Source organism: Stenella coeruleoalba (assembly GCF_951394435.1).
Source record: "Stenella coeruleoalba genome assembly, chromosome: 3".
In the NCBI taxonomy this organism is placed as follows: domain Eukaryota; kingdom Metazoa; phylum Chordata; class Mammalia; order Artiodactyla; family Delphinidae; genus Stenella; species Stenella coeruleoalba.
The window spans coordinates 97,686,828-97,712,111 of NC_137148.1; the positions used below are offsets into that span (position 1 = coordinate 97,686,828).

Below are 25,284 nucleotides of genomic sequence, written 5' to 3' on the forward strand. Positions count from 1 at the left end.
TTATTTGTATTAAATACTTTTAAATATTTTTTTTCTCTAAGTTTGGAATAGTTGATGCTGATGGATATTTAAGTTTGTATCAAACAAACTGGAAATGTTGTCCAGTTACTGGAAGTATGCCTAAGCCATACCTGGTAAGCCAAGAATTCCTACCTTTAAAATTTTTTGAATTTTTATTTTAAAGAAACCAAGAATATATACTTGCAAGAAATATCAAAGCCAAAATACAAAATCTGTCTAGTCTTGTGTATTCAATCACTTTACTATAAGTTTCTGTCCTTGTATTGTGTTGAAAATTACACTGTGAGGTATAAAAATCCTTAGTCTCTGGTAACTTGGAGAATAAACCTGTATGAAAGTACCTGTTTCTGATGGCAAGGGGAGATTAGATATGTGGTTACTCAGAGGCAGGGGTGGAGAGGGGAAATTGGATGGAAGCAGTCAGAAGGTACAAACTTCCAGGTAAAAGGTAAGTAAGTACTGGGTATGTAATGTACAACATGATTAACATAATTAACACGGCTACATGTTATATATGAAAGTTGTTAAGAGAGTAAATTCTAAGCATTTTCAGAATAAGGAAAAATATTTTTTCTTTCATTTTATATCTATGCGAGGTGATGGATGTTACTAAACTTATTTCATGATGTATGTAAGCCAGAACATTATGCTGTACTCCTTAAACTTATGCAGTGCTTCATGTTAATCATTTCTCAAAACTGAAAGGAAAAAAAAAAAAAACATAAGAAAAGTAAAAAAATCTCACCAGAAAATGTAAATAAATAATAAAGCTTGTGGATTAGTCACTCGATAAAGACCAAAGTAGTAAAATTAATTAAAAATGCAATGATTGGGCTTCCCTGGTGGTGCAGTGGTTGAGAGTCCGCCTGCCGATGCAGGCGATGCGGGTTCGTGCCCCGGTCCTGCAAGATCCCACATGCCGGCGGAGCGGCTGGGCCCGTGAGCCATGGCCACTGAGCCTGCGCGTCCGGAGCCTGTGCTCCGCAACGGGAGAGGCCACAGCAGTGAGAGGCCCGCGTACCACAAAAAAAAAAAAAAAAAAAAAATGCAATGATTAGTCAAGGGATAAATAAAATAAAAAGATGTTAAAAAAAAAAAAAAAGAAACCTGTATAGAACCAACATGGTAACTCTGGAGACCCATGAGTTACTCAAGCCCTTTTCTAGCCTCACTAAATGGCAGTGGCTATGATACCTAAAAAGGATGATCAACAGACCAGTGCATCTGGTTGTTTTTCTGCAGTTATTATCCCTTATGAACAAAGTAGAAAGGGTATCCTATAGCTGGTGCTATTTTCTTGCCCATCTCTTAAAAAAAAAAAAAAAAAAAAATCTCTATTCAGGACCACACAGGTTCAGTGAACCTTCCGCAGCCTCATAGAACACTGAATTTATATTTGATGGATTCTTTAGTGAAGCCCTTTATAAGACTAAGTAATATCTATCAAGAAAAAAATTAAGAATATGGGTTAAAATTCCAGTAATTCATCCAAGGTTAAATGCTAGAATAAAGTACTGGTCTAAGTGAAAGCAAGCAAGGGAGTGTTGGTGAGGGTACCTTGAAAGAATATTTATTTTTCCTCATATTTTCATTCAGGCAGCAGATTAAATGTACAGATGGGCCTTGAACAACACAGGGGTTAGGGACACTGGACACCTCACCTCCCCAAGTTGAAAATCTGCATATAACTTTGCAGTCACCCCTCCATATCCATGGTCCTGCATCCACAGATTCAGCTAACCTTGGATCATGTAGTACTGTAGTATTTATTGAAAAAAATCTGTGTATCAGTGGACCCATGCAGTTCAAACCTGTGTCGTTCAAGGGTCAACTGTACAGGTTTATGTTTCTTAGGGGACTGCCTTTGTTTTAAAACTTCTAAAAAGACAAATTGGATTAAAAATGAACATTATTTGCTTTTGGGGATTAAAGTAGATTTTGTTTTAAAGACATATCATCTAGGGCTTCCCTGGTGGCACAGTGGTTGAGAGTCCGCCTGCCGATGCAGGGGACACGGGTTCGTGCCCCAGTCCGGGAAGATCCCACATGCCGCGGAGCGGCTAGGCCCGTGAGCCATGGCCATGGAGCCTGCGCGTCCGGAGCCTGTGCTCCGCGACAGGAGAGGCCACAATAGTGAGAGGCCCACGTACTGCAAAAAAGAAAAAAAAAAAAAAGACATATCATCTAGCCCAGCTGCAGTGGTGGTTGGGGGCAATGGGGAAGTGACTCACAGGAAAACTTTTTCATATGATGATTTTGACATATTTTTAAATTTTATTTTTTATTGAAGAGAAACATCTGAACAGACATAACTTGGAAGCCTTTATAACTGACTAAACCTCTCATAGTAGTTTGTTATTGTTTGACGGAATATTGAGAAACATTGTAAATTTTCTAATTTGTTGACTATTAGTAATATGTTTTTATTCACATATTTGAAAAAGTATTTGAAAGCTTAAATATTTCTGAAAATAAATAATTCAGTCTGAGATCATCTAAAATGCTAGTTTTTGTTTTCTAAGACAAAAATTTTCACAAGTATTCTAAGAAAAATGTTTGAACTTAACTTTCTTTTGTTTCCCTTTGAACTTTTGGTTGAACAAAAGCGGAGGTCATAAAAGGTCATAACGTATGCATCTTATTTAAATGGTTCAGGGAAAGGGGTGTGTGTGTGTGAGAAAGAGAAGAAGAGGCAAAACAAATGTGCCAAAATGGTAAACATTGGTGAATCGGGGTAAAGGGTATATGAGAGTTCTCTATTACTCTTGCAACTTTTCTAAAATCTGTGGGGGAAAGAACACAAGGATTTAAGTAAGCCACAAATTACATGATCATTTTTTGATTAATACATCTACCTGCTTATAAAATTGTTTGTGACAGCAATAAACATGTGTTGTTTATAACCATTCCAGACTTGGCAGTGTCATAACAAAACAGCCAATGATTTTGTCTTCGTTAGTTCCTCCTCTCTGATAGCTACAGCTGGTCTTTCAACTGACAATAGGTAAGAGATTATAACTGAAATTGAAGTCTGTGTATGTATAGCTAAGCTTTATTTTTTAATTGCTTAATGTCCTTATATCTCAATAATGTCATAATTACACCTTTAAATATTTTTATTTAAAGAGACTTGTTTCTTAGAGCTTTTTTAGTGTTTTAATTGTAAAGCTAAGGAAATTCTGGTGACATTAAAGACAAAATCCATTCCTTCTGGATTTTTAGTATTCTAATGTTAAGACTTTAGTGTAGGATAAAAGAATTTGATTGTTGGTAGAGTTTTTCTCCATATTATTTGCTATGTGTTAAGAAAGCTTGAGGCCAAAAAAAAAAAGAGTATTATTTATTGGCCATGCTATTTAGTTAAACCCTTGCCACAGCTTTATTATATCGCATTATCAATGTTTCACAGTAAGAACACAAGAAGCTGAGTTGTATAATAACTAGTAAGTGACAGCCCGTCCCCATCTCCCCAAATAGCTTAAATATGCAAAAAAAAAGTCTCCTCCCTCCATGTCCAGGCACACTTTTTACTTTCCTCCTACAGCTGAGTTCTGTGATTAAGGCCTTCTGAGGTTGCTGAGCTTTTGTGTTTGTCCTGAGGCCTCACTTTACACTCAAAGTGGGAATTTTAGGAATATGGAGTTTTCAGCCCGTTTTTCATAGAAATTCTTATACACATTTGTGCCTTCTTTGTAACTCACAGAATGGAGTAGAAGCTGCTCCCTTTTGTAGTAGGAATAAGTTTTCTTTGTACTCAAGAAAATTCGGTGTGTCCTGCTACTTATGTATGTGGTCGAACTATTAGATTAGAAAATCAGTGAATACAAAAAGTGGTTCCCATATTCAGACTTCATATAGTACTCCTTGTAATTACATGTTAATCTAAAGTTATTCAGTTTGGGAAGCTATTAGTTTTTTAAATTTTTGTCTAAAAATTAATCATACATAAATATATTGGCTACTTGTATTCGATGCTTTATAAATTTAAGAACTTTCTGTGTGAGCAAGGTTCAAGCGAGCTATAATGAGACATATTGCTTTTTTTCATTGAAGTATACTTGATTTACAACATTATATTAGTTACAGGTATACAGCATGGTGATTCAGTATTTTTGCAGATTATACTTCATTATAGGTTATTACAAGATAATTTTTACAATTCCCTATGCTATACAGTATATCCTTGTTGCTTATCTATTTTATATATAGTAGTTTTTATCTATTAATTCCATATTCCTAATATGTCACTCACCCGTCTTCCCCTCTTTGGTAACCACAAGTTTGTTTCTATATCTGTGAGTCTGTTTCTGTTTTGTATATACAGTCATTTGTCTTTGTTTTTAGATTCCACATGTAAGTTATATCATATAGTATTTGTCTTTGTCTGTCTGATTTATTTCACTTAGCATGATATTCTCTAGGTCCATCTACATTGCTGCAAATGGCAGTATTTCATTCTTTTTTATGGCTGAGTAGTATTTTATTTTGTGTGTGTGTGTGTGTGTGTGTGTGTGTGTGTGTGTGTGTGTGTCAGTCACATCTTAATCCAGTCATCTGTTGATGGGCACTTGAGTTGCTTCCATGTCTTGGCTATTGTAAATAGTGCTGCTGTGAACATTTGGATGCATGTATCTTTTTAAATTAGTATTTTCATTTTTTCCAGATATGTACCCAAGGAGTAGAATTGCTGGATCATATGGTAGTTCTATTTTTAGTTTTTTGAGGAACCTCCATACTGTTTTCCACAGTGGTTGCACCAATCTACATTTCCACCAACAGTGTACAAGGGTTCCATTTTCTCTACACTGTCTCCAGCATTTATTGTTTGTAGATTTTTTTGATGATGGCCATTCTGACTGGTGTGAGGTGATAACTCATTGTTGTTTTGATTTGCATTTCTCTAATAGTGAGTGATGTTGAGAATCTTTTCATGTGCCTGTTGGGCATCTGTATGTCTTCTTGGGAAATTGTCTATTCAGATCTTCTGCCCATTTTTTTATTGAGTTTTTTTTTTTTATATTGAGTTGTATGAACTGTATGTATATTTTAGGTTTTAACCCCTTGTCAATCATCATTTGCAAATATTTTCTCCCATTCAGTAGGTTGTCTTTTCGTTTTGTTGATGATTTCCTTTGCTGTGCAAAAGCTTTATGTTTAATTAGGTCCCATTTGTTTATTTCTGCTTTTATTTCTTTTGCCTTAGGAGACTGATCTAAGAAAATATTGCTACAATTTTTGTCAAAGAGTGTATTGCCTATGTTCTCTTCTAGGAGGTTTATGGTTTTCCATTCTTACATTTAGGTCTTTAAACCTTTTTGAGTTTATTTTTGTATATGGTGAACAGGAATGTTCTAATCTCATTATTTTATATGTGGCTGTCCAGTTTTTCCACCACCACTTGTTGAAGAGACTGTCTTTTCTCCATTGTATATTCTTGCCATCTTTGTCATAGATTAACTGACCATAAATGCTTGGGTTTATTTCTGGGGTCTCTGTTCTGTTCCATTGATCTATGTGTCTGTTCTTGTGGCAGTAGCACACTGTTTTGATTACTGTAGCTATGTAATATAGTCTGAAATCAGGGAGTGTGATTCTTCCAGCTCTATTCTTTTTTCTCAACATTGCTTTGGCAATTCAGGGTCTTTTGTGATTCCATGTGAGTTTTAGGATTATTTTGTTCTAGTTCTGTGAAAAATGCCATGGGTATTTTGATGGCGATTTCATTAAATCTGTAGATTGCTTTGAGTAGTGTGGCCAATTTAACAATATTAATCTTCCAGTCCGAGAGCACAAGATATCTTTCCATTTCTTTGTATTATCTTCAGTTTCCTTCATCAGTGTTTTATATTTCAGAGTATAGGTCTTTCACCTCCTTGGTTAAGTTTATTCCTAGGTATTTATTCTTGTTGATGTGATCTTAAACAGGTTGTGTTTTACTTTCTTTTTCTCATATTTCATTATTAGTGTATAAAAATGCAGATTTTTTTAATATTGATCTTGTATCCTGCACCCTTGCTGAATTCATTTATTAGTTCTAAATTTGGGGGGTGAAGACTTCAGGGTTTTCTATCTAAAGTATCATGTCATCTGCAAATAGTGACAGTTTTACTTCTTCCCTTCCAATTTGTTTTTTTTTTAATTTAAAAAGAAATTATTTATTTACTTTGGCTTCACCAGGTCTTAGCTGCAGCATGCAGGATCTTTAGTTGCGGCATGTGGACTTCTTAGTTGCGGCATGTGGACTCTTAGTTGCGGCATGTGTGCACTATCTAGTTCCCTGACCAGAGATCAAACCCAGGCCCCCTGCATTGGGAACATGGAGTCTTACCCACTGGACCAACAGGGAAGTCCCCTTCTCTTCCAATTTGGATGCCTTTTATTTCTTTTTCTTGTCTGATTGCTGTGGCTAGGACTTCCAGTACTATGTTAAATAAAGTGGAGAGAGTGGACATCCTTGTCTTGTTTCTGAATTTAGTGGGCAGGCTTTCAGCTTTTCACTGTTGAGTATGATGTTGGCTGTGGATTTGTCTTAAATGGCCTTTATTATGTTGAGGAATGTTCTCTCTATACACACTTTGATGAAAGTTTTTATCATGAATGGACATCTCAGTAGACAGTTTTTCTGTGTATTTTGAGATGATCATGTGATTTTTATCTTTCCTTTTGTTAATGTGATGTATTACATTTATTGATTTGCAAATGTTGAACTATCCTTGTGACCCCAGAATAAATCCAACTTGATCATGGTGTATGATGCTTTTTATGTATTGTTGGATTCAGTTTGCTAATATATTTTGTTGAGGATTTTTGTATTTGTAGTTATCAAAGATACTGGACTGTAATTTTCTTTTTTTGTAGTGTCTTTGTCTGGTTTTGGTATCAGGGTAATGGTGGCCTTGTAGAATGAATTTGGGAGTGTTCCCTCCTCTTCAGTTTTTTTGGAATGGTTTAAGAAGGATAAGTGTTTGTTCTTCATATGTTTCGTAGAATTCCCCTGTCTGGTCCTGGACTTTTGTTTCCTGGCGGTTGGGTTTTGGTTTGTTTTTTTTTTTCCCTTACAGATTCATTTTCGTTTCTAGTGATCAGTCTGTTCAAACTTTCTGTTCTTCTTGACTCATTCTTGGCAGGCTGTATGTTTCTAGAAACTTGTCCATTTCTTCTAGGTTGTCCAATTTGTTGGCATATAACTGTTAATAGTATAATAATTCTTTGTATCTCTTTCGTATCAGTTGTTATTTCTCCTCTTTCATTTCTTATTTTGTTTATTTGGGTCTTCTCTCTTCTTGATGCGCTGGATAAAGGTTTGTCAATTTTGTTTTCTTTTCAAAAAATCAGTTCTTAAAAATAAATCAGCTCTTGCTTTCATTGATTGTTTTTGTTGTTGTTTTTTTTAAGCTCTATTTTGTTTATTTCCTCTCTGATCTTAATTATTTTCTTCCTTCTGCTGACTTTGGGCTTTGTTTGTTCTTTTTCTAATTCTTTTAGGTGGTAAGTGATAGGCTGTGTTGTTTATTTGAGAAGGCCTGTATTGCTATGAACTTCTCTCTTAGAATTGCTTTTGCTTCATCCCATAGATTTTGGGTTGTTGTGTTTCCATTTACATTTGTCTCAAGATCTTTTTTGACTTCCTCTTTGATTTTGTCATTGACCCATTGGTTTTTTAGTAGCATGTTGTTTAGTCTCCATGTGTTTGGGGTTTTTTTCCATTTTTCTTTCTGGAGTTAATTTTTAACTTCATACTATTGTGGTCAGAAAAAAATGCTTGATACAATTTCTATCCTCTTAAATTTGTTGAGGCTTGTTTTGTGACCTAGTATGTAATATGTTTTGGAGAACATTCCATGTGTGCTTGAAAAGAATGTGCATTCTGCTGTTTTGGGGTGTTATATTCTGTACATATCATTTAAGTTCAGCTGGTCTATTGTGTCACTTAACACCGCTATTACCTTACTTTCTCTCTGGATGATCTGTTCATTGATGTTAGGGGGGTGTTAAAATCCCCTGCTATTACTGTATTATTGTCTGTTTCTCCCTTTATGTCTATTAGTATTTGCTTTATATATTTAGGTGCTTCTGTATTGGGTGCATATATGTTAACAAGTATAATATTCTTTCTGTATTGATACCTTTATCATTATATAATATGAGACATATCTATTTTTATTCTGTGGTTAACTTCTTATGTCATTCAATAATCTTTTTTTTTTTTCCAGAAACATATGTTTGTGGGACACTCTTGTAGCACCTTCCAATAGTTTAGTCCATGGTAAGTTTTGAAAGCATTTTATGAATCACAAACTCATAAAGTAAAAGTGATGTTTAAATGGATTTTTTTTTTAATGACACACTTAGTAGTCTGTGAGGTTTATTTTTGACCATGGTGGCAAAGTTTAAAAGCAGAAAAAATGCTGTATATGTAATTAACTCTTCACTGTACTTTAATGAAGGACAGTGGAACATAGATAATATAAAAATCATTTGTTTTTACTTTGAATCTGATAGCACAGGTCCGAACATCAGTTACAGTATTATATCCCCTCACACCACTCTTACTCAACTTTGTACTTGAAGTTCTAAATAAAGCAATAAGACAAGAAAAGGAAGTAAAAGTTATCCATATTGGAAGGGAAGAAATAAAACTGTTTATGCACAGATTACATGATGGTGTAGAAAATCCCAAAGAATACAGAAAAAAAACTGCTGGAACTGATGTGCAAGCACAGCAATGTCACAGGATACCAGGTCATTATACTAAAATTAGTTGCATTCCTTTATCAACAATGAACAATTGGAATTTGAAATTTAAAAAAAATATTACCATTTAAAAGAGCACCCAAAATAATGAAATACTGAAGCATAAGTCGAAATATGTATAGCATCTGTTGGGAAAAGCCACAAAAAAAGTAAAAGAAAAAAAGGTCTAAATAAATGTTCATCATGTTCACAGATTGTAAAACTTGATATTGTTAGGATGTTACTTCCTCACAACTTTATAGATTCAGTGGAATTCTAATTAAACCCCCAGCAATCTATTTTGTATATATCAACAAACTGGTTCTAAAGTTTATGTAGAGAGGCAAGAGACCTAGAATAATGCATACTGAATAAAAACAAACTTGGAGAACTCACATTACCTGATTTCAGGACTCACTATAAAGCTACAGTAATCAAGCCATTGTGGTACTGGCTGAAGAACAGACACAGATTAGAGAGCCCAGAAATAGACCCACACATAAATAGTAGACTCATTGCTAATAATGGCACAAAGATAATTCAGTGGAAACAGATAGTCTTTCAACAAAAAGTGCTAATAACAATTGGGTGCTTATATGTGGAATAATGAACATAGGTACAAACCTTACCCCTTTCACAAAAATTTACTCAAAATGACTCATGTAAAACATGTAAAAACAAAACTGTAATACTTCTAGAAGGAAATATAGGAGAAAATCTTGGTGACCTCGGGTTTGGTAATGAGATTTAGATACAACACCAAAAGCACAATCTATTAAAGAAATGATATATTCAAGATTTTTTTAAATTACCGTTTTTCTCAATACCTGAATAGCAAATAAGCATATAAAAGATGCTCAACATCAGTAGTCATCAGGGAAATGCAAACTAAATTCACCATAATTTATCATACTACTCTGTATACTGAAATGGCAAAAATTAAAGGTTCTAGACTACCAAGTGTTGGTGAGGATATGGAGAAACTGGAACCCTCATGATTTGCTGATAAAAGTATAAAACAGTACAACTGCTTTGGAAAACTGTTTAGCAATTTCTTAGTGAAGTTAAACATGCATGTAGCGTGACCCAGCAGTATATAGTTTTACATATGTACCCAAGAAAAATGAAAACACATGTCCACAAATAGACTGGTATTAGGAATGTTCTTAGCAGCTTTATTTATAGTAGCCCAAAACTGGAAACAACACACATGTCCAACAGGATAACGTGGTATATTTATGTAATAGAATACTACTCAGAATTTAAAAGCATGACCTACTGATACGTGAGACACATCTAAAATGTTATGTTAAAGAAAAAGAAGCAGGCACAAAAGAATATATACTATAAAATTCCATTTATGTGAAGTACAAGAATTGGCAAAACCAATTGGATAGAAATCAGGATAGCGATTGCCTTTGAGGGAGAGGCATGAGGGAACTTTCTGGGATGATGAAAACAGCTGTGTTAAAAGCCGTATTTGGTACAGGGCTAATTTTGCCCCTCTGTTGAGGCAGTACCCTTCTCAGTACTCTATACGATGCCTTGTGAATTATGAGGGTTTTTTCCCAGTATGGCTGGTGGAAATAGGAACCCAGATCAACTTGGGTTCCCCTTTCTTATGCCACGGCCAGAAAATACTCTGTAGGCAATAAGCTGGGGCAGTTATGTTGGTCACCCAGTTTGTTTCCCATTTTGCAAAGATCATTCTTCATTGCTTAGTGACCGGTGTCTCAAACCATTGTTTCCTGTATATCATTTGATATTTTAATTGTTTTAGGCAGGATGGCAAATCTAATCTATCATTCTACCTTGGCCAAAAGCCAGACGTCTGTTTCTTATACTATTAAATAGTTTTTACTTTTTTTTCCAGCTTTTACTTGTCATGATAGCGGAGCCACTGTTTTAGCATATGCTCCAAAACATCAGCTACTAATATCAGGTGGCAGAAAAGGCTATACATGTGTTTTTGACCTTCGGCAACGACAGCAGAGGCAGCTTTTCCAGAGCCATGATTCTCCTGTTAAAGCCATTGCTATTGATCCAACTGAAGAGTACTTTGTTACAGGATCTGCTGAGGGCAACATAAAGGTAAATACAGTAATGCCACAATATCTATTACAATATGAAAAGAAATCTTTAGAAACCTTAGATCTTTAATCATATTGATGACACCAGTCTCTTTAAATAATAGAAGTATTAATTCCTTTGTAGTCAACAAGGTTAATTGCTATTTAATAAATCTTTTAATGAATGAAATAAAATAATATTTAACTTGAAAAATGCCTGTTTTTCAGTTGTTTTCAAATATGCTTAACTAATGCACGCAAAAGAACTGGATTTTCCATGGATATGAACATATTTCAGACATTAGAATTAGTCTTGACTCCATATTCAGAGTTACTGAATTCAGTTTCAGGGGCTGTGAGATATGCTGACATTTTCCCTTATTCCAAATTTCTCCCCATTTTGTCATTCATAGTATCAGCATCCAACAACTCAGTGCCTGATTCAAGAATTCTGATGTACCTGGATAAGCTCTGCCTGTAACAGTCCTTCTCAAACTCCACTGTGTTTCAAACTTAGAAGTTTGAATGTTAAGCAGCTTGTTAAAAATGTTAAGCACCTTGTTAAAAATGCATCCCACTCCAGAAATACTGTTACTAGGTCCTATCCCAAAAATACCCATTTGGTAAGTCCAAGGCTCAGGAATGTGCATTTTTGGAACACAGAAATAGTGGTTTTGATGGCAGGTTCTCTGGCTACACTCAGAAGGATCTGCAGGGATAAGACTAGTCCCTAAGTTACTCTAATGGTCAGCAACCCACTGGAGGAGTCTAGTTTCTTAGAATCCATTAATTTAAGTGCTACTGAGTACTTAGTACAGGTAAGTTGGACTGCTTTGTTAGAACTTCCATATTGTTTTCATAATTCTCAGCCAGAAGAAATTGAAGAATTTCAAAAAGGTTTTTCTTAAATATATACACCAGCTTCCATACAGAATTCTTTTTTTTTCCAGTTTGAAGCTAGTTTCTTATTTGAACTGCCCTCAGTTTAGAATAAGTCATACTATGTTTTAGATTAGTTATTTAGATTAGTTTGTACTTTCATTCTGAGGTTTATTATTTAATTAAGTTATAAGATTTCATAGTATACCAGGTAGTATTCAGGACTTACAATTTAACAATCATGTCTAGAGTAATATAAATTAATGAATTTCTTAGGGAAAAGAAAGAAATATTTTTTTTTAATGTGATGTCAAAACATCAGAAAGTTGTAATAATTTATCTTGCAGCTGGAATATAGTTTTGACTGGTCTGAAGGCCTCTAGGTGTTTGGTATTTTCCTCTTTCCAGCGGTTCTGATCCCTTGGTGGGTACTGTATATTATGGGGAAAGAATTACCCCACTATACAACTACACAACAGAAACTTCGCTGAGAGATAGGAAATCTTGATTGTAGTTCCTATAACATTACAAGTTTCTGTTGCATTGTACACCTAACCTCCTTGTACCTAAGTTTTCTCGTCTCCAACTAAGGGTTTAAAGTACCTCCTCTCTTACTGGATTGATTTTTGAAGAATGTGATAATATCAAAGAGCTTTGGAAAATTGCAACACCATATACAGAATCAAAATGTTATGACTGTAAGCCTACACAGATTTTTCTCCATTTTTGTTTTAGAAATTCCTTATTTGTGCAGGAAGACAGACGTGAATCTTTTGTTTGGATTTTTAAGGTAATGTCAACCCCAATTTTTATTTTGTTCTTATATATTTCAGATTTGGAGTCTCTCTACCTTTAGTCTTCTCCACACTTTTATCAATGAACATGCTCGGCAATCCATTTTCAGAAATATTGGAACCGGAGTGATGCAAATTGAGACAGGGCCTGCAAATCACATTTTTTCATGTGGAGCTGATGGAACAATGAAAATGAGAATACTGCCAGATCAGTTTAGCCCATTAAATGAAGTGTTGAAAAATGATGTGAAATTTATGCTGTAACATTTTAACAATAAGATGTATAATTTATTACCTATTCCATGAAGTGGCCAACACATATGATGTACAGTGATCAGTCTCTATGCCACAGATAAGCTAATGCTTTCCTGTTTTCATATTTATTTTATGGAGCTTTGCCCTTGATGCACTGATGCCTTAAAAATTAATAAGGTCATTCAAAATTAGACTACATTGCCTAAAGTAGAATGTATAAGTAATGCTGTAATAATACATATTTATAGTATAGTGAGTATATCATAGTGTTAAAGGAGTTTTGTTTTCTTGTTGTTGATAAATTCTTCTGCAGATATCTCTGCATGAATTTGTTTCACAGTAAAAATACCCTTTATGTAAAGGCAGTTGCACATCAGTCATCACTTAATTCACCACACTCTCACTGCCTTTTTCAAACTTACACATCTCACACTCCTCTCTTAATTAATGATAGATTGATATTTGGGTAAGAATCAAAAAATAGTGAACATCTCCATTAACACTGTCTTTGGGACTTTAGTGACAGGTGAGCCAAATGCCTCGTTATGTAAAGTTTTCATCAGTTTCCCCTCTGGACCCCAAGTTGTGTGTGTGTGGTCGTGTATATATATGCAATGTATCTTATACATCTTATTTGAACTTTGTGTGTGTGTGTGTGTATATGTATATATATATATATATATATATATATATATGTGTGTGTGTGTGTGTGTATATATATATATATATATATATATATATGAAAACTACAAGTCTTTTCATTTGTTTTTGTGCCATAACAACTACTGCCACCAGAATAACAACTTTTTCTGCAACTGTTTTTTTCACCTTTTTTTTTTTTAAATTTTTGAATTCCCATCCTAATTTTCAAATAAATTTCAGGAAAACTTCCAAGATTATTATTTTAAAGATTACATTGAGTCAGATAAGACTTAGCAGGCAATATGATTCTGTGTTGGCATATATGAGATACTTAAGCTTATAAATTTGTCAAAGGATTTCTAGGCACCATACATTTTACTTAAATTTTATTTTATTTTATTTCTTATTTTTTAGGTGCTTTTAGTCTCAACGTTCTGAAAACCTCATAGCAGTGTTTTTAGAAACAAATGTGAAAACAGTCAAATTAAATAGATAGCATTTACAAATGTAAAATACCTGCCAGATCTACCATTAAAAGATAATAAACTAAGCCTTATATTTTATTATTTTTTGCCAAAATATATTATTTTATTATAAAATATGACCAAAATATTAAAAATGCACAATGCTTTTAACTTAAATGTGCTAACCCTATTTCTGTCTGTTTTGTGCTATACCTTTTCTGATTCAGAATTATAGAAAACTTGATAATACTTGATTTTAACCAAGAAGACTGGAGGCAGATGGGACTAAGAGTTTAAGGGACAATTATATACTATTTAGCTTAAATATATTTTAATAGGAATATTAAGAGAACATTTTTATGTAACAAAATATGGAAAGCTATTATCTTGGAAACTAAAGAGTCAAATGAAGCAAAGAAATGAAGGGCTGGTAAAATGAATTTTGTAATATCCTCAGGATACTTTTAAAAGTATATTGTTAAAAGATTTTGTAAATTGTATTCATAATTTTAAATGTGTTGAGCAAGTTGCAGTGAAGACACTGTTATTATGTAGAGAGTTGATGTGCACATAATAACCTGTACCTATAAATTGTGCAATAATGATATGTGACTATTTTGCCATGGAGAAATCTGTGACAACATTGCAAACAATACTATTGTTTGATGTAGTTAATATTAAGTTATTCCTCAGTAATTTCTTCATGAATCAAGATTCAAAAGGCTTTAAACACTTTCAGTGAGATAGAAAATGTATTATTATGCTTACTAGGAAAAAGACATTGTGGATGAAGAATTAAGCATTTTAATTGAGGGTTTATATGAATAATAAATTATGTAAGCCCATATGTATTTACATCCAGAGTCATAATATTTTAAATAAACAATCATGCAGTAACTATTTTTAGCATGCTATTGTTTTAAGTAGTATTTATGCCACTTTAGTTGACTTGAGTGTATGTGACATTTTAAATTGGAGAACTTCTGTATTGTATTTGGTTAATGTAGGAAGAATTGCATAATTTTCCCAGATACCCTGTTCTTCCTTCTCTATAGTCTTTAACTTAATGAATAAGCATTATTCAAAAAAGGTGAGAATAAAAGTAGTTGGAATGTATGTTTAAGTATAAAATTGTATACATATATGTAAAATTTCATCCACACTAATGAAGTAGATACATCAAAATACATTTTTTAAATTGTGTGCTTTCTGAGAATGAGGCTTTGTAATGATGGAAGAATTCACAACATTGTGAGTCTCATTTTCTAAAATGTAGGATTTTTCTTATGTAGAATCATGGGACAGTCAATTCCATCCTCCTTTCTTGCTCTCTCTGTCTTGCCCCAATTCATTTCTTCTCTTTAAAAAATTTTTTCAAAACCATTGAGGAATTTCTCAAAATGGTCTCAACAATTGGAACAAAATACAGAGATATACCTACTTAAAGAAAATCCTTATACAACCTTAGAGTGGTGATGATCTTTTTATAACAGTGTTGGAAACCCAGAGAGACATATTTACTAAACAAAGAGTTTAAATGTCATATTGCAAAAGACCACAGTCTAAAGAACAGGTAGACGAGAAGAAATATGTGTATAGGAATAGGAAAAATGTTAACGACCCTAATACAAAGAGAATTTTAACATGATAAGTAATGGAGAAGTCACACAATTCACAGAACAGGACATGGAAAAGTCAGCAAGCACAAAGTATGTTCATCCTCACTAATAGTTAAAGGAATGCTTTAAAAAAAAGAAATGTGTTACCACTGTTCATCCATCAAGTTAGTATAAAGTCAAAACACAGTGACATCAGTTTGGTGAAGATGCAAGGAAGTGGGCACAGTGAAACATTGCTGGCAGGACTAAACTGCTACAAAGTTACCTAGATACATATTAAAATTGAAAAACATACTTTCACTGAGCAATCTTTTGAGAGATTATCCTTTAAGATAAAAACACCTATGCATAAAAATATATGTATATGGATGTTTATTGAGACATCTGATGGAGCAAGAAAACTGGAAATCTAAATGTTAATTAGTGGGTAAATTTTGGCATAAATTTTGGTACATCCATACAATGGAATATTCTCAATGGTGAAAGAATGTTAGATTTGTATCTGTTCATCTGAAAGGAGGTTGGTGAGATAAAATTTCAAAGTAAAAGGTGTTATATCCCTTATTGTTTCAGGTTTTTTCAATCTTTAGTTTTAGTATATATGTAGGAACATAGAAATGTGTATGGAAGAATACATACAAAGCAAAACTTTAACATGGGAGAAGGGAAGAAGGAGGTAATACTTTTCTAAACTCCTTTAAACCCCACTTGGTAACATGATACCCGAGATGGTTGTGTATGTGTTGGTGAAGAAAATCTGTATTTTCATACCAAGAAGGACAACGACTTTGGCAACTGCTCTGTTGAGTGAAGTGGTCTTGTGTCAGGAATATTCCTCTTTGAATTGTTGAGATATTTTTGATGCTTGATATTACTTAAGTAGAAAGGTTAAGATGTTACCCTTCAGGGTACTTGGAAAAAGTTGAACATAGATTAGTTAAATGTACCTGTCAGCGTTAGATATGTGTATGGCTTTTGCTACAGTTATTTTCAAAGCTAAATCTGTTTTGAGTTTTTTAGGACTTTTCTTCCCCTTCTGCTTACTTGGTTGTCTCCTGTATGTCTGTGGCCTATAAGTCAGGGAGCTAACACAGAGTTGCAGTGTGACATTATTTCACAAGTCTCCTTGGAACAAGAAAAATTTCTTAATGTTCTCCCACTGCAAATACAGATAGGTAATAGAAACAATTTGGTGGTACAACCCATTTCTTTCCACAGTGAAAATGCCTTACTCCTGTATGCCCTTTGTAACAGAATCTAAGCAGTGCAGTGTATCAGTCCAGGATATGTGTTTTAAAAGTTTTAAAATCTATTCCTCCCACATGTAAAACACTCCCCCAGAAAAACTCCAATGTTTTCATCCTATTACTGCATCAGGGTTAGGCATTTGAACCCCAGGGTCCTGATGTCTAAATCAGGTTCAGGTGTATATGTGGCTCCTTAAATGAGGTTCCTTAAGTACAGTACTCAGTTTAAAGATCCATGAACTAATGAGGCAAGTTATGTGCCTCCCACATGTGAAATGTAACAGTGGTGAGACAGAGAGGCGATAGCTATCTCCCATTCTAAAAGAGGAAAAGTAAGTCACATGGTAGGTCCTGGTCCAGAGGGATTCTGGAATTTAGCTGGGTACATGTCACCAGTTCCTTGAGTACTCTTGTTCCCTGCAAGTAATTCTCTACAGCTCTTGGCTCCACCTTCTGGGCTGCTTTTTTCTATCCTTAAGTTATTCTTTTTCCATAAAAGTGGCCCAGTGTTTTTAACGGAAGTTTTCTCAGCCTGTTTTCCTGGATAGAGAAGTTTGAGCATTCAAAGACCTCTTTACATTTTATACTGTCCTGTCCCCTATGCTTCAGTCTAGTAAAATTGCTTTTTAAAACGTTGTGGGGGGCTTCCCTGGTGGCGCAGTGGTTGAGAGTCTGCCTGCCGATGCAGGGGACATGGGTTCATGCCCCGGTCTGGGAAGATCCCACATGCCGCGGAGCAGCTGGGCCCGTGAGCCATGGCCGCTGAGCCTGCGCGTCGGGAGCCTGTGCTCTGCAACGGGAGAGGCCACAACAGTGAGAGGCCCACGAACCGCAAAAAAACAAACAAAAAAAACCGTTGTGGGTTTCTTGTATATTAAATTATAATCCACTCATTAGACAAAAGCCACACCCGTATTTTATTTCTCTACCTTGGGCCCCCTGTGAGGTTGCTGTGGTGTATACCACCTTAAGATTCTTAGAAATCTTAGTGTCTCACAAAAACGGTATACATGGTGCACCCAAAAATCTTTCTGAGATCTTAACAAAAGGACTTAACCATAACCTTGGCTGTGTTTTTATTCTGAGACCATTTGCAATCCGCCACAATACTGAATACACTTTTAAAATCCATGTGGCCATTTTTATGTAGAGAGAGACAGATGAACAGACCCATGTACACACACAGAGAGAGGAAGCACAGGTACATGGAAATAACTAGCACATCACCTCTTTACTCTGAAGACTGATAATGATAGGGAAAGAAGTGAGGCTATTGAAAGAGGACAGTGTGGAAGTCAGAACCCACTAGGGGAGGGTGCTGTGCTTCGAGTATTCCAGGACTAAGGTGGGAGCCTTTTTTGTTTAAAATCACGTAATGCCTTGCCAATGTGGGCTAGCATTTCATGGGTGTAAGCGCAGAAGAGAACTCTTGATAGAGGCGGGAATTTAGACCCATATGTATAGAAAAAGCCTTTCAGAGTAGAATTATGCAGCTAAGGACAAAAAAATAGACTGTAGTATTGGGGATAGGCTCAAGTAAGATTTGAGATGGTCAAAAAGGAGAAAACAGTTCAGGTGAGGAAGAACCCACAGAGATGAAGAATCCAGTGGTGCAGTCACAGAAAAATAAGGGTTCTGGGTAGGGGCATCACTATATTTTCTATAGAGGAATGGCTTAAGGGGTGAAAACCTGGAAATATGCAGAGAGCTTGGTTTCATGTAGAGGGTGGCTGATCGAATTGGCTAAGAATGTGGATGAAGTTACCTTTAATGCAGGCAACAGTTCTAGCAAACTTTCTTAGGAAGAGGTGTATTTTAGTAACATCATAGGTAAGTAATTCTGAATAAAAAAGTGAAAAATGCTCTATGATGAAGGTATAATCACTAGTGGTGTATAATAGTTAGGAGTAGGGGTTGAGGTATATGGAAGTAATAGGAAAAGATCACTGACCCCCAAATCTTGATTTTTGTTCTATCCCCAAGTTTGCATGACATTGAACAATTCTCCTACCCTACCCAGTATGCACCTTGACTTCTGTTAGGAAAAATGTACTCTTTACCATACCCATATTGTTACTCTAAGAACAAGATTACATGTTATGGTAAAGCTCTGAAAAGAAATGGGACTGGGAATAGAGTTGAAGCAGTAGACAATCAGATAGTGACCTTAGAGGATGGTGAAGTTATAGCCATGTTTTGAATCAGGCATGTTCATTGATATAGTCCCATTAAAATGTAGTTAGAGCACAAAGGCCACATAGATATTTCTGTGGGCTGTGTTCAAGGTGCACATCCTTGCTTCAGTGATTTTAGTGCCAGAAAATGTTAGACTATCTTTCTTCTCTCTCCATGATGCCTGGAGTGCCCTTCTGCCGGGCAAGCTTGAGTTCATCCTTTTCGACTTGGTTGGATGGGACCTCCTTTGTGAAATTCTCTCCATTCCCCCAAGGAGTGTGAGTCACTTCCATTCTCCTCCCAGAGTATTTATGCATAGATTTTTATTGTACGTTTCACAGTGCCATGTAGTTATTTCCTTACACTCAAAAAGAGGAGGCTGACACTGAGTAAGCAGAGAAGAGGCTTGAAGCAAAAGAAGAGTACAAGAGGAAGCTGGGTCAGAAGATTTTTTCAACTTTAAGCTGTCTGATGTTAGTTCCTATACATTCGACTGGGCAGAAGTAAAAATAGAAGGTATGCACAGAGGTATTTTTGGCATGCAGCTCTCATTACAGCTCTCTCCACTTCATGTGATTTATAGGGTTTGGGGGGGTGGAGTTTGGTCTGAAAGGATTCAATTAATCCAGAGACAGCTGCAATTATTTTAAAATATAATTAGCCGTTGAATAATGGATTAGTTATTAGGAGCTTCCTAGATTCTATGTTTTTTACAACTCTGAACTGGATGTATGCAAGTGCTAGTTTGAAAATGAAATGATCCAAGTATCTTTTGGCCCAAGTAAGATAGGAAAGGTAATTATCTTACTAATTTCTAAATATTATCACTCTGTGTAGTAAGGTGGAATCCAATATCTTTATTAGAAGAAAGACTGGTTGTTCTTTGATGACAATGATGCAAGTTGCCTGGGATTGTAGAGGCCCCTTACCAGGCCTCCTAAAGTAAGCGCTGAGGCAATGCCCACTCTGAATCATTTCAGCTATCAGCTCCTGTAGTCACTCAGGTCTAGATGGCCCTAGTAAAGAGGGTTGCGGTGAGAGAAGGTGGTAGGATTCATGGAGATTTTTAAATTTTATCATTTTAACATTTTAGCATTTTTAAATATTTTGTGGGGGAAGCATAGAAATTGAGAGGTCCAAGATAGAAAAGAAGGGATATTCAACAGAATGTGGCCCCTGTAGATAGAAGGGAGGGCTCCTTGGGGACCCAGAGAACTGGTGGATGGGTTTGCTCTGATCCACTGGGGTGAGAGAAAGGAAGTCAATGTGACTGTTGATATAGATGGCATTTTTGGTAGCTGGGGTAGGAAGTAGAGAAAATTCTCTATTGATGATCTATATATTTCCTTTGGGGCTTCCCTGGTGGCACAGTGGTTAAGAATCCGCCTGCCAATGCAAGGGACATGGGTTCGAGTGCTGGTCCGGGAAGATCCCACATGCCGCGGAGCAAGTAAGCCCGTGTGCCACAACTACTGAAGCCCACGTGCCACAACTACTGAAGCCCGTGCACCTAGAGTCCGTGCTCCGCAACAAGAGAAGTCACCGCAATAAGAAGCCCACGCACCACAACAAAGAGTAGCCCCCGCGCACCGCAACTAGAGAAAGCCTGTGCACAGCAATGAAGACCCAACACAGCCATAAATTAATTAATTAATTAATTATTTTAAAAGTTCACTCTATATTTTATTTGAAATAGGAGGTGAGATTATATATCAAGAGCAGGAGGGGTTAGGGGTGCAAAAGATGTCTTGAGGAAAGGGATAAAGATGGAACACACTTCTCCTTTCCATCCATGATGCAGGAGAAAATCCTCATGAATCTGCAGAGCATCAGGTTTTACACTTTTTGGTGCTTCTTAAGTAGAGCTTATGAATAATGTGGATGGCTAAAAATATTTGCCAGGTAGTAGAAGGAAAGGACAATGTAGTAAAGCAATAGGAGGCACTAGCAGTGAGTGACTGAGGTATTGGTTCTTGGGGTTAGGCTGTGTAGGAAAGGAAGCCAACTGGGAGAAATGCAAGTCTGCATGAGGTAAAAAAAGAGTGTGAGGACCAAGGATGAAAGGCTGCAGTAGGGGTGTAGAATGATGGAGATAAAGATGAAAGAATCTTTTTCTATAAAGGTAGAAATATCTCTGGAGATTGCTGCTCCAGGGTGCAGCTTGAGACAAGGGAGACTGAAATGAAGCAATGGTGAAAGTTACTGGGGTTGAGGTTACAGACAAGACACCATGACATCCTGGCTGACTCTCCCAGCAGTCACACAGATGGGGCTCCTATCTCACACAGTAGAAGAAGCCATGTTTCATTAAGGTTTTGTGCTTTGTCCAAAGTATCCAGCTTACACAGAGCAGACCCATTATTAGGACTCTCAGTTCGTGGTGACAAATATCACTGCCCATGGGCTTTCAGGGATCGTTTCTAATGATTTTGAGGAGTAGGGGAGGCCTGGGAGTGTACAAACCTTTTTAATCCTAAAAGGACCTGCCTTTATTACTCCCTGCACTGCGTGGCACTACCAAAGACTGAGCCTGGCAATCCAGAAACCCCATAAAGTGACCTAGATTATTCTCTTTCCCTTAACCCTCACATCCCATTAGTCTCCAGGGCCTGTGTTAAGCCTTGAAACCATCTTCTTTCCATCCACTTAGTTTAGGCATTCAGCGTCTGTAATTATTTCCTATTACTGCCACAACAAATTAACAGCAATTTAGGGGTTTAAAACAACATACATTTATTATTTTACAGTTCTACAGGTCAGAAGTCCAGTATGGGTCTCACCAGGATAAACTCAAAGTGTCAGTAGAGCTGAGTTCCTTTCTGGAGGCTCCAAGGGAGGATCCATTTCCTTATGGTGGTAGAACTGAGATTCCCATTTTGTTGTTGTTGTTGTTGACTGAGGTCCATTCCCAGCTTCTAGAGACCACCCACCCTCCTTGGCTCCTGACCCAGGTCAAGCCCTTCTCATGCTTTGAATCTCTGACTCATTCTTCCACTTTAGGGGAAGCATATGATTAGATTAGATCCACCCAAATAATCCAGGATAATCTCCCCATCTCATTATCTTTAACCTTAATCACACCTGCCAAGTCCCTTTTGCCATGTAAGGTAACGTATTCACAGGTTCTGGGGATTCTGGTGTGAACATCTTTCCTGGAGTTCTTATTCTGCCTACCACTGTATCCCAACCTGACTTATTTCAATAACTCCATAAGTCAAGTTTCCTGGCTCTGGTATTCTCTATGCTGTTTTCAGATTAACCTTTCTAGAACATTTGACATGTCTCCCATGCTTAAAATCCTTCTGACTTTCTCCAAAACAAGGGTCAAATTAATGTTCTTCAGCTCCTATTGGAAGAACGCGCTTAGATTTGGTCCTTTTCTATTGTTTTAGCTTCATTCCAATCTCCACTTCTTCCCTAACCCTTCTGAATGCTTGAAAAATGTTTACTGTGTCCTTTCTCCACCTATAGGTGCTGTGAAGCTCCCATTTCTTCTTCCAAATTGAGCTTAGACATCACCTCCTTCAGAAAAATCTTCCTGACACTCCCCTCCCCATAGCTATAACCACAGGAACAGTGTCTTAAACATCTCTGTTTAAGAGATGTTTACGTCTTCTGTATACATCTTCTGTATATTCCTATTTTGGGCATTAAACCCAAATGTGTTGTGATTTTAGTCTATTTCACCTAACAAGTGTTTACTTTCCTGTGTCCCAGCCATGCTCTGCCACTTCCTAAATGTGTAACTTTGGGTAGGGTATTTTACTTCACTATGCCTCCCTTTCCCTTTGTAAAACTTAAAGTAGCTACAGGATCTACATTTATAAGTTGTTGTGAGGATTATAAGTGACCTGCATATGTTAAGTTTTGCTAGTATTATTCATATTCCCAGCCCTCTGCACAGAACTACCATATAGTAGGTGCTTAATGGAGGAGGGGTTCATCACACTCCTACGAAGGTCCAGCACCTTCGCCCTTGAGAATGGCTACCCCGGGTCAGGGCTCTTCACCAGAAGGAAGGCCCAGATTCGGTCCCATTCCAATGAATAGCCAGCCTTCGGCTCCGTGGGCAGGGGCAGTCACTGAAGTCCACGGGGGTGCCACAGACCGGTCTGGCTTCCCAGGAGCCAATGAGCCTTTTAACTTTGAGAGGGAGCCCTGCACCCCCCGCGAATTGAAACTAGGAATCGCTAGCGCGTCAGGTATCGCCAGGTAGACTTGAGGCCAGTAGAGGCTGAAACACACACACACAACGTTAAGAGCAGGCGGGATTTAGGGGCTTATACGGAAAATGATGATGAGGATGATAACGGCAACAGATAACAGATGATAAAATTCATGCGTACTTGTTAGGTGCCAGGCATGAGCTCACTTAACCGACTCAACTCACTACGAGGTTGGTTTCTCATTTTCACAGTTGAAGAAACTGAGAGACCCGAAAGGTAACGTCTTCCTTGCATATCTCCCAAGCCTGTCCTGGCTCCTCGCGCCCAAAAATCTTGCCTTGCAGCTCAAGTCCAGCTCCCAGATAGCTGTCCAGCTCTCCTCCGCGGTCTCCGGAGCTCTGGCCACTCCTGACCCCCAACGCCAGGCCCAGTCTGCCCAGTCACGGCCGCTGGGGTTCTCCTCCCGTCCCCGCCCTGGACCGCTAGATCCTCCTCTACCTTGCCTCCCCGGCTGCTCCGCTCTTCCTCCTCCGCACGCTCCGCCCCCGACCTCTCGGCTCCTCCTCCTTGTCCGGCTCCGCCCCCAGCCTCCTAACTCCACCTTCCGCCCCGCCCCCGGCTCCTTAGCTCCTCCTCCTACCCCGCCCCTCGTTTCTTTTGCCTTGCCCCTGGCTCCCTTTCTCCCGCCGTCTCTGGCCCGCGCTTTGCTCGTGAGTCCGCGGGGCCCCGCGAACGTTCAAGAGTCTAGGCAGCTCCGCGCCGTCAGATCGCCCAGCTCGCCTCTTGGCGTCCCGGCGCCACCGGGCCCCCTCTTCCGAGTAAGTGCCTCCTGGGCGCGCCGGTTCCGCACACACCCTCGCAGGGCTTCCCCGGCTGCTGGGCTGTGGGCTGCTCCTGAGGGCGCGCGCTTTCAGCTCGCCGAGAGTCTCTGGAGTGGGTGGGAGTGGGTGGGAGTGCGTGTGAGCGAGTGTGTGTGTTTGTGCGTGTGTGTGCAGACGCGCACAGCTCCGAAAACTCCGCAGAGTTTTACTCAGTTCCTGCAGCGCAGAGACAACCTGAGACCTCCAGCTCGGGGCCCTTACCGATTTGGGCTGACCCCTTAACTTCCACCTCCTGCACTGAGCCCCATCCCTCCCTATTCCTTGCTTCCTTCTGCAGACGCGGCCCCCACTACGTGTCACGCCCTCCTGGTAACAGCTCCTGCTGTCGAAAGGACTGGCCCGGTTATCAGGATGCCCCAGATTGCAGACCGAGATGCTAGCCTGAGATTGTAATCCAACCCTGCATTGTAAAATGGGCAGGGACTAGAGTTTTGCCTTGAGATCGTTCGGTGGAGACTTCCTTTAAGGAAGAAAGTTTGTGTGTGTGTTTGTGTGTCCGCCCGTGTCTTTGCGCGCCCTCTCGACTCTCAGCCTTCAAAACCTGATGCAAGAACACTTGATGAGCGCCCTCGGACCCAGGGCGGCTGATAGGCATGTTCAAGACCACTCTGACCAACCGGGCTTGGGCGCCTAAAAGATGTTTATTGATTCAGTGACACCCTATTGCTAAAGCCATCTGATAAAACACAGCCCTAGGTAGGAAGAGCAGTACCCTGAGAGAATCATGGGAGGAGGGAGACAGTAGTTGAGTGTTCAGTGTTGAAACAAAGAAATCCTGGAGTTACTTAAGACTGATAATTCCATCCTTGCATAAATTATTTTTATTGGGGGTCAATACTATCTCAATGTAGGGTGTATTTCTGCCCTAAAAAGCAGATTTAATTGATAGCAGTACAGTACTTTAATCCATCAATAAAATGATTCCCTGGTTGCTGAGGTCCCATCCAATTATGATAGTCCCTGAATTCTTCTGTATCTCAGGTTATTCTTGCTATCTTCTTGCTGTGAAAGTAGAGATACCCATAAAATTTCCCCACCTTCATGATAAGAATTCATTTAGGAGATGCTGGTAGGGAAATGACCTGTTGAGTAGAAATTATTCATTGAAGCATAAGGAAAACAAAACTATGTGGTTAAAGGAAATAACCAGAACAGAGCAGGCTTTAAGTTGCCATTGTGAAAGTTAGAGCTGATATGAAAGTTAGAGCTGATAAATCACTTTAAGTGCCGCTTATCACAGCAGATATTTTTATCCTGGTTTGAATCTTGTGTTACACAAAAGTGTTTCCACAGTGTTTTAACTAAGGAAACATTATGCTTTGAAATGTAAACATATGAC

General features: G+C 37.8%; 2 protein-coding genes across 4 annotated transcripts in view; both read left to right on the top strand.

Moving 5' to 3' along the window:
• Window positions 1-14,811, top strand: part of DMXL1 (Dmx like 1) — a 132,935-nt gene extending 118,124 nt beyond the window's left edge. For 2 of the 3 annotated variants that reach the window (XM_079916173.1, XM_079916174.1), the window contains 5 exons: window positions 42-134; window positions 2,934-3,025; window positions 8,235-8,287; window positions 10,628-10,845; window positions 12,536-14,810. In XM_079916173.1, the coding sequence (XP_079772299.1) occupies window positions 42-134; window positions 2,934-3,025; window positions 8,235-8,287; window positions 10,628-10,845; window positions 12,536-12,760 (681 nt within the window). In that variant the 3' untranslated portion in view covers window positions 12,761-14,810. Of the gene's footprint in view, window positions 1-41; window positions 135-2,933; window positions 3,026-8,234; window positions 8,288-10,627; window positions 10,846-12,535 lie in introns of all 3 variants that reach the window. The other variant, XM_079916175.1, reaches the window with a different exon arrangement.
• An 8,806-nt stretch (window positions 14,812-23,617) lies between these two features.
• TNFAIP8 (TNF alpha induced protein 8) overlaps window positions 23,618-25,284 on the top strand; it is a 122,846-nt gene continuing 121,179 nt past the window's right edge. The window contains exon 1 of the mRNA XM_079917576.1: window positions 23,618-23,882. Coding sequence (XP_079773702.1) covers window position 23,882 — 1 coding nt within the window. The 5' untranslated portion in view covers window positions 23,618-23,881. The remainder of the gene's footprint in view (window positions 23,883-25,284) is intronic.